This window comes from Fonsecaea erecta, assembly GCF_001651985.1.
Source record: "Fonsecaea erecta strain CBS 125763 chromosome Unknown Scaff6, whole genome shotgun sequence".
In the NCBI taxonomy this organism is placed as follows: Eukaryota; Fungi; Ascomycota; class Eurotiomycetes; order Chaetothyriales; family Herpotrichiellaceae; genus Fonsecaea; species Fonsecaea erecta.
In genome coordinates, this window is record NW_017387249.1 from 2182494 (window position 1) to 2192292 (window position 9799).

The 9799-nt window shown below is 53.2% G+C and overlaps 3 protein-coding genes across 3 annotated transcripts; 2 read left to right on the top strand and 1 right to left on the bottom strand.

Annotated features, from left to right (window-relative positions):
- Positions 1 to 62: 62 nt before the first annotated feature.
- On the bottom strand, positions 63 to 785 carry AYL99_07810 (hypothetical protein; the record flags this gene model as incomplete). The annotated part of the gene is made up of 1 exon (XM_018839319.1): positions 63 to 785. One exon carries the CDS (start codon positions 783 to 785, stop codon positions 63 to 65), a length of 723 nt encoding a protein of 240 aa, XP_018692087.1.
- Positions 786 to 1314: 529 nt separating this feature from the next.
- AYL99_07811 (hypothetical protein) lies at positions 1315 to 3225 on the top strand (the record flags this gene model as incomplete). Its single annotated transcript, XM_018839320.1, has 2 exons — positions 1315 to 1532; positions 1590 to 3225. 2 exons carry the CDS (start codon positions 1315 to 1317, stop codon positions 3223 to 3225), a joined length of 1854 nt encoding a protein of 617 aa, XP_018692088.1.
- Positions 3226 to 4168: 943 nt separating this feature from the next.
- Positions 4169 to 5155, top strand: AYL99_07812 (hypothetical protein; the record flags this gene model as incomplete). The annotated part of the gene is made up of 1 exon (XM_018839321.1): positions 4169 to 5155. The coding sequence occupies one exon, from the start codon at positions 4169 to 4171 to the stop codon at positions 5153 to 5155; it is 987 nt and encodes a 328-aa protein (XP_018692089.1).
- Positions 5156 to 9799: the final 4644 nt, after the last annotated feature.

Below are 9799 nucleotides of genomic sequence, written 5' to 3' on the forward strand. Positions count from 1 at the left end.
ATGTGGCCACACTCATATTATGACAGATACTTGTAAACGGTCACGATTGACATCTGTTGATCTCATATTCTCTCGCTGACCCAGATAGCTCCCCGGCATCCATATCGAATGACATCGGTCAGCGGCTGGTATGGCTGGGCCTCCTTCGCATCATTTTCGACAGCATAGTCCAGGTGCTCAAGCTCCTCATCGCGTATTCGCTTGATTTCCTCAATCAAGACCTTCAATTCGGGATCAAGCTCCTCTCCTTTCTCCTTCAATTCGGTCATCCATTTGAAGAGTTCCCGCACTTGACCGTTGTAATGATTCCCGATCTCCGTCTCTACTGCCTCCGTACATGCCATGGCAGCTTCTCTGCCCATCATCCCCGTTGTCCACCCCAGAACAGTCGCTGCCACTTGCCAGACTGGATACATGGCCGTGGGCCGGATGCGGTGTTTTGCCAGGAGTTCATTGAAGACTTTGAAATGCCCGGCTTCTTGGTCATACATGTGTTTCATGAGCGGACGGAGATGTGGGTAGGCTTTGACCACCGGTGGCGTCTGAGCGGTGTATATGAGAGTGGCAGCAAGTTCCCCGGCCTGATTGACACGTAGCGCACTGTCGAGAAACTTCCTCTGCTCATTGGAAAGTACTGTTCGAGGTCGAGCTGGGTCCGGAGTTGATTCAGAAGCGGCACTTTGGGTGGACAGATGTCGAACTGCCGTCTGTCTTGAAAAGGACAAGCATGACTTTGAGCACCTCGGCGCACCAGACACGGCTTTGGCACAATTCCTGACAATCATCCTTGCAACAAATTGACCATCACTTGGAGGCGAAGATGCGCAGTCTGGCACAAGTATCCATCGTCGTAGTCGCGAGTCATGAGTCATTAGGTCGGAAATTTTGCCGACAACCGAGTCATGTCATTTTCCCGTGTTCACTTCCAGAGTTCGTCGTCCCGTCAAGAGTCCGGCACAGAGACCTCAGTCCTGTCCACCCGTCGCACCTCCTTCTCCCATCTCGAACGATCTATTCTGCTTCTACTGTGCCTCGTGTGCCATTTGACACATTTGGTTGTTCTCATTTGGTTCTGCACTAGACTGCAGTTTGTTTAGATCGGTGGCTGATGTTTGACCATTTTTCTGCGGGACCTCAGCACAATCCTCGACTGACCGACGACTAAAGGCTTCAAAGAACGAGATCACTTTGTGACCGGTAGCAGTTTTTCCTCTTCCGACCGTTCGCTTCACCTTCTTCCTTTGAGCAATCGACCCTGAGAACAGCCCTTGTCCCACTAGCAGCGCACAGTGAACTGCGCTTTACTGCCTCACCATGGCCGACCTGGATGCGGAACTTCTTGCTCTCGCCGGAGGCGACTCCTCTGGCGAGGAGAGCATCCCGTCCTCCCCCAAACCAAAATCCCCCTCGCCACCTCGCTCTAAAAAGCAAACGAGAGAATCTCCGTCCCCAGACATGGCTCGTAAGGGTGTTGCAAAGGCCGTCAAACGCACCAGACGCCGCAAGACGTATTCGGATGATGAAGATGAAGTGTAAGGCTCGCTGTTCACCCCAACGCTGCGATCGCTGCTGACGCGCTGTTCTTACAGCTCTCTGCTGTCGCAACACTCGGAGTCCGCATCCATGTCTCAGTCTGATTCTGAAGCCGACTTCGACGCCGGTGCCGACGACAAGCCTATCTTCCCCTACGAAAAACTCTACTATGACGCGGAAGACAAGGCCCGGATCGAAGCGAAGCCTGAAATCGAACGAGAGGAGATCCTCGCACAGCGCAGTGAACAGGTGGAGCGTCATGAACAAGATCTCACTCTTCGCCGTCTCGTCGCCTCCCGCGCTCGCGAGGAGGCGAAGAATGCCGCAAAGAACAAGCGCAAGGCCAGCGCCGCCGAACTGGAGGACACCCAGCGAAAGAGCACTCGACAGCGCACCAAAGTTGGTGGCGGTCGTGTCGGAGAAGCCAGCAGTGCCATTGAGGCCTACAAGCGACAGCGGGAAGAAAAGAGTCTCCGTGAAGAGCAGCGGAAAAAGGACGGATTTGCGAGAAAGGCAGCGTCACCACGAGACGACTACAGCGATGCGGATGCCGAAGGCGAGAGTGACAATGAGTACGATGACCGTCGGTACAAGCGACGAACTCCCACACCACCAAAAGATGAACCCATCGCCGAACTTGCCGACATCCAGAGAGCTCGTGTCGGTCGTGACAATTTCGCTCAAGTCTGCTACACCCCTGGGTTTGAGGAAGCCATCACAGACTGCTATGCCCGTGTTTGCCTTGGACCAGGTCGCAATCCAGGCGTTAATGAATATCGTCTGTGCTTGATCAAGGGTTTCACCAAGGGCAAGCCGTACGCGATGATCGGATCCAACGGACGACCCTTTCCAGTCGAATTGTACATCCTCGCCGCGCACGGTAAAGCAGAGAGAGCATGGTCGTTCCTTGAATGCTCCATGTCCAAGTTTACGGACGACGAATGGCGGAGATACCGATCTGTCATGGCCAATGAGAATTTGAAGCTGCCTACTAAAGCATTCATCAACTCAAAGCTTGATCAGATTAATCGCCTGATCAACCACCGCTTCAGCGAAGCCGAGATTTCGCAAAAGATCAAAGCTCAAAACGACCTCATCGAGAAGATTACCCGAAACCAAGAGAAAGAGGACCTCAAGGCCAGGATTGTGGAAGCCCGCGCTGACGGGAAAGAGGATCTTGCCGAAGAGTTGGAGAACCAGCTTGCGTCAATCGTGCCTATGAAACTGGCTTTTGGAACGAGTTTGACCAAACAAGATACCGCCTACGTCAACCCCGAACAGGAGCGCCTGGCAGAGCTTAACCGCCGGAATCAGCGACTGAACGCGGAGAATGTTCGGAAAGCGCAACTCGCGGAAATGAGAGCTCGTAAGGCGAAGAAGACTCTTGCTCCGGGCGTCGATGAATTGTTCGAGGGCGGAAGTGACATTAGTCGTGCGGGCACACCGGTTAACGGCTTGGGGACTCCGCGACCGGCGGCGGCAGCAAGCATTTCGCGGACGGCATCACCGAATCCGCTTTCGTTGGCTAATGGGACTCCACGGAGTGCAACGCCGGTCGCTTCCAGCACCTTGAAGCCTGTAGTTTTACAACAGCAGAAGAAGAAGGGCTTGCCTACCATTCGCAAGGCAGCGATGGATGATGAGATCATTGCCAGCATGGACTTGGGCATTGAGATTGAGATTGACATTTAGGAGCCCAGTGATTCAGCCAGATGGTCGGCGCCGGCTGCGGAGTTGGCTGGACAATTCCCACGCATTGGGCCCCGCGAGGCATTTTTTTGACTACCAGACGGCACACTTGGACTGGGACTGGATTGGTCTCGAATTATTTTTCTAAGGATCAGGACGAAGGCTGCGAAAACAGAAAGGAGACCCCTGGGATGATCCCGAGCTCTCCAACCGAATGCACGAAAACAGATACAAGAGCCCGGAAACGCAGATTCTCGCCCAGATCTCGGGCACTCTGAAGCTCCAGGCTCCGAATCTGCCACATGAAAATGATCACAAAAAGCGTCGACTGAGTTGACTCCTTGCTGCAGAAATCTCCCATCGTCGACTGCTCCCAATGCTTCACAGACTGCTCGACTCTCGCTCCTGTTCACCGCACACTGTATTTCCTATTATGCTGTCCCCCCTTCAACTTGAAGTTCTCACTCATCTTCAGCTTCAGCTTGCTGTCGATGTGATCCCTCCTTCGCAGGAGTGCCCTCGTTCGTTCACCCCAGCGTTTCTCACCCTTGTCTCGACTTCGTCATCCCAATCTCTCTGCCCCCACTCATTGTCTTCAGACAACGTATCATTCATGCGTAGATCAAGCCATTGGATGAGGCATCAAACTCCTCTGCCGTGGTCGATTTGGCGGATGATGACCGTAATACCTTTTCTCTACTCCTAACTTCCTAGCCACCTGCGTCAAGACCTATTGGGTTACATTCTTAGAACGAAATCTGCCCCCGAACTATATGTACTATGGTCGGTCTTGGCCACTGCACTCATTTTGTTCTTCCGTTCTCTCGGAAACCTTCTCGAACCTTACATAGCCTGATTCGCAGACATTGGGCCCCCTCCGGACAAGAATAGAGAAGATTAGGCTACCTACACGCTTTCCGAAGGATCACAATCACCAAAGCTGGGGATGCCGCCCGAGAAAGCCGTGGCCGGGGCAAGAGATGGGAAGACAGCTGGCCAAGAGAAAGGCAGGGCGAAGGGCACGAAGCGGAAATATCAAAGTACGGAAGCCGACACCAGAAAGAAACAACAGGATGATGGTGATGGTGATGATGGTGACGACGATATCGAAATCGTCGCTGAGAGACAGCTCGAGGACGGTAGTGGCATGGAAGACCCATTGCAGAGACAGAAGCTGAAGTTGAGAACTGCATTGATGATGGACTTGACCAGGAGAGAACAGCAACGTCATTCGCGTCCGATGGTGCGCCCCTTACAGAAAAATGGCCCTGCTAGTCAGCTACAGAAAGAAAGCAAACAGAAGGAAGACCATGCCAGGAGACAACCTGGGCTGAGTCCACGACATTGCGGCTATATAGACTTGACGAAGACTTCGACGCTTGATTCGCCGAGATCACAGCTCGAGCAGGCGGTGTCGCCGACGTCGACGGCAGCCACAGGAGAGAAAACCATCCGGGAACTCGTCAAAGACGCTTTTGAATACCTCGACTCGGCAGCCGCCCAGCGCACAAACACCTCCACGCAGGGGACCGGGACACGAGAAGACGACGGGGAGTTCGGCACAGAAGTCGTGCGTGGCGTACGCGACGGCTCCTTTCAGGCGGCGGTGGAAGAATTCTCGGAGCAGCACTGGGCCCTGGACGAGGCTGTGGGTTCTTCGAACGCAGGTCGCGACGGCCGTAGGACACAAAGGCTCGACACGCTCGTCGACAGCGTGCGCACCTTGCGCCGAGAGAAGGCCGCCTCTGTTGACCGCATCGCGGGTCTCCTGGAGGAGAAGGCCGCGGCCACGGCGCGCGAGGCTGCATTGCTGAGGAGAATCGCTGCACTCGAGCGCATGGTCCGTCGTGCAGGCGATGGTGGGGAAGAGGAAAATGTACCGGGCGTGGGAATGGGGGTGATCTCGCCGTCGCCAACGCCTCAGGCTCCGTAAGCATACGAGAGTTGGGGGAAGGAAACCAGGTCAGAGATTGAATGTCTCGACTTGAAGACACATGCTCCATTGAAGGACGTCAAGGTGATTCAAGGATTCTTGGACGACTTTTGGAATGGATAGATGGACATCGTTCTGTCCTTGCTTTTTTTGACGTTACAGACCACGGATCGATCGAACCACACAGACAGACAGACAGACAGACAGATACACGCCATCCCAGGCTGGGATCATCGCCATGTCGAGTAATCATTACTACTACTGCTACAACAACAACAGGGGGAACCTAACAATCTACAGTCCATCTACAGAAGGTTGCTGAAAACGCCCTATTTACGAGGACAAGGTGATGCAGGGCCTGCTTGCCGCCCACGACTTCCCCCTTTTACCCCTTTTCAGATCCTGTGGGAGCGGGAGTGTAATCTATCTACAGTACCGTGGATGCAGCAGGAGCAGAGCTCGCGTGGGAATCTGATCTGATCAGGTCTGCTCTAGGCTTTACAGCAGGGGAAGGGGTATAATGAAAGTGAAACGAGAAGGAAATGAAGCTGGGATGGAACGGCGGCGGATCTGGGAAACGACAAGGAAGGGAGGAGAAGGACGAGATGGATGATACGTAAAACTCTCCCTGCGTTCGCAATGAGAGGAGCTAGCTAGTACACATGCATACCATGGATAGATAGCCCACTGCTACCTACTCCTAGCTGGCAAAAGAGAGGATAGATAGAGAATCTTACTACAGCGGTTGGAAGGAAGAGGCATCACGGCGGCCGCAGACACGTTCCCCTGCGTTTTTGGTTGTTCGAGTTTGGAGCGTGGAGGGACTTGAGCAGCATCCATCCATCCATCATTGATCTGCTTGATTTGGAACCTTCGTTTTTCTCCTCCATCTATGATCCGTACCAGAGTCCACTGGAACCTTTGATCTCGTCAATGCCTGCATTTCCTGATAGAAGGAGAGAGAGAGGGAGGGAGAGAGAGCAGAACGCAAAAAGTAAGTGGGTGCCCAACCCAGTTCCATCCCCGATTGAAAATTCTTTGTTTCTTTCTTTCTTTGCATAATAGCTAGCTAGCTAGGTGCGTAGGAAGGGGGGCATGGCATGCTCACGCTCGAAAGACGGGGGACGCACATGGAAATAAATCACTCCCAGACTCACCTCACTCACTCCCTCATACCCTCCTCCTCCTCCTCCTCCTCCTCCTCCTCCCATCTCTAGAGGCTCTGAAATGGTCGTCCTCGTTGTCTGGCTTATATATATGTATGACAGCTGTTCGAGCAGACAAGTATATAGTAAGCACTGTTGCTCCATGATGGTCAGAAGAAGAAAGAGACTTTGGCGCGCAAGGCTGCTACTTACTTACCGCCTCCTTACCGCGATGCGAGGCGCTCAACACCTTTCCTGTACCTGTTGCTTTTCATGTTTGTTTCCAATTCATGTTGCTTCCCACTGCCATACATACCTACCCCCCTACCTACCTGATTGATCAATTGATCGATCGAGTGATTGATAGATTGGTGCATGGAAGGCCAAAGGCCCCCAAGGCTTCGCCGTCAGCCTCGGGACTCGGGCCCGAAGCGTCCGGTCGTCCACAGCAGGGCCGACGGCGCCTTGTCGAAAGAGACCGCCGCGTGGTCCATGCATAACGTGGGACGAGAGAAGCTCTGGGTAACTTTTCCTCTTTGCATGCGTACGCACTCGAGCACGAGTGTCCTGGTACCGACTACTGTACTCGGCAGACTCCCTCCTCAGGGTTGCTGACGTCCTGTCTGTCTGCCCAAGGAGAGAGGGGACACGGCAGCCGAAAGGGCCCGGTTCCGCTTTCTCTCAGGGCGGATTAGATGGCTAGCTGGCTAGCTGATCAGTGGTCAAGGCCAGCATCACCGTCGACTTCTTCAGCCTTCATCCCAGCTTCGGCTTCGGTGCACCGGACATGTATACATGCAGACACACCAGGAGGGACTAGCAGATGGGGTCCATAAAGCCCTGAGCTCTGTATGGGCTGAGCTGGGCTGTATCCACGTATTGGTAACTCGTAGCTCGTACGTCTGTACGTATGGAAGTAACAAGCATCCGCAAGGAGACAGTGCCCCTTACCGACCCATGTCTTTCTCCGTGTCTTTGGTCAGGCCCTTCTTACTTACCTATTCGGCTCCGAATGCTCTCTCTCTCTCCCTCTCTCGGATGTTATCGATCCCAGCCTAGCGTGTTATGGGGGCGCACCGACAGTATGAGATCGTGGACGAAGAGGAGGCATTGGTGCTAACCCCCAAAGAATGTCATCCTGCCATCTGTCCAGTGTCGCTGGGGGTTGGAAACACATATGCATAGAATCTGCCCCATCCCCTTTTGACCCGGATAGGTCAACGGTGCCTGTCGACGGTACAGGGGAGGAGGGGGAGTGAGTGGGCGAGCCCGATACGGTAATACCTGGTCCAGAAAAACGTGGTCGTGGGTGCCGGCACCTGGCTAGGTTCCCCCTGAGCTCGGGGGGCCAGAGAATAAGTGCAGGAAAGTCGAAATAATACTTAACTCCCATTTGGGGATTCAGGCTAGAATTGTCCCCTGTATCGGGATAATACACTGTCTGCGCCTGTTGTTAGCCTTGGAGGATCCAGCAGGGCGAAAGAGATGGAGAACCGTTGGTTACAAGGAGGTGTAATCAGAAGCCAGCCAAGCGTGGAGGCCTCTCTCTTGCGTGATTCCGCGATCGGAACGGAGAAAGGCGATCATCCTCCTTTCTGTGGAAGGCCCCTAATGTTGATGATAGAAGTGTTGGTCTGATGGCGTTCTCTGGTTTCCAAAAGGAGTACGGGAAGCGTTGGTGATATTACCTGTCTCTCCCGTTTATAGACCAACATGGGATAAATTCAACAATCAGAAATAGTTGCTAAGGGGCCAGCCGAGAGCCCAGAATATCATTTTCCCAGCGGTTACCTTCATAATCGGTACTAGGAGTTCTGTAACAGGGGGGTGTGTAGTAGTAGTAAGGTCTGCAGCAACATACACAAGCTGCTCCGTACAGGACATGTCGGAAGCCGAAGCGCCGTGAGCCGGTTTATGTAAGGAGAGGAAGGAAGGGCTAGTGCGTGCATATATGCCGACTATTGCCCACTATAGTAGCAAGTCGTTGGAGGATCACCAACCCTCCTTCGACCACCCAGGGTTGGAGGGAAGGGGCCGGCTTTTTACATTCGGCGTGTAGGAATAGCTTTGAAACCATTACTACCGATCCTCCTTCTTTGGACCTGCAAAGCGCGAAACTGGAAAGGATCAATAGGGGAGGCGATGAGGCAATACTGATCAGGCAAAACAAAAAAAAGGCCGCGATAAGAGGCACGTCAAGATTCGACGATTGGCGAGAATGTTGAAGACCACGCAGCGGCTCGCGACTTGTGAGGCCCCACGGCGGTGCTCCTGGCGTCAGAACCTGCATATTTGTGGATCAAAATCCTCAATCACCGCGTCACCTTTTCGTCGTGGAAGATACAGTAGACAGACTGCCCGCGCTTTCCAGAGAAGGTGGGTAGCCGGGGAGAAATTGAATCCCTTGTGGTAAGTTTTGTGTGCAATCTAGCGTGGGAGGAGGCATGCAGGACCGAATCTCCTGACTGCACATACTCCAGCGTAAGTGGGAATTCATCCTTGATCGACAAAGGGTGCAGATTGACAGTGTCGGCGATATGGCAACGGATAACATATCTCCACCGACCGATTGAAGAAGGTGGCATCTGGTCCCGAGTTGCAAAGATAAATGAGAATGTTTGTAAACGTGTGTTTCCCTGCAATGGTACTCTGCAGCAACGTTGTAGGAGCACGTCGACATGTGTATGTATGCAAGTTGTAAGCACCTAAAACAAACAGCCGTCATGCAAAGACGCAAAGGTGATGTTGTGGCTTGCATGGAGGATTTATACCGTTGTCGGGCGGGTATTAGTGAAGCTCCCCCTGGACCTGGAAGAGAAGGGACTGAAACTGCACACGGTGTTTGCTTCTGCAAAGTATTATGGCTTGCTGCGTGTGGCCAAAATACGGCGTCGAAGGCATGGCGCAGTTAGACGAAAAACAAGTGGCTGCATGCTGAGTGAACAGGTCACAGCTCCTGCAAATGTAATCAGTTCTGTGGACAGACAGCCTCAAAGCTGAAAATCATTCCACACGTGCAGTTGCACGTTCTCCTATTCCACGACGCCTATGGGGTGTGTGGGAGAATGGACTTTCGAAGGCGGTCCAATGCAATTGGAAAGCACGTGTGAGAAGCACTGGTACCAGTGACGAGTTGTATGTAGCTCGTCATTGTTACGCAGAAGCAAGTTTGTTTGCTGATGTCAACTGGCACATTCTTCGCTGCGCTATGCTAGACCCTGGGGAAATGGAATCCGAGGGAGCTGAATGGAAAGCCGCATATCAGAGGGACTCCCTCTCAGGCTTTGTGAAGATCAGGCAAGTCTAGGTAAACGGCGTCTGGGCGTGTACCGAGTATCGTGGTCGTTTGTGTGACGCGACTGATCACGAGCGCAAGAAGAGCCACAGCAATAACACGTCATGAGAGCTCAAGGACATTGAGGGAACCTGATCTTGAAAGGATCGATCAGCGCTCGCCTACCTAGAGTAGGCATCCGGACCGCCCGAGCGTTAGAGATGC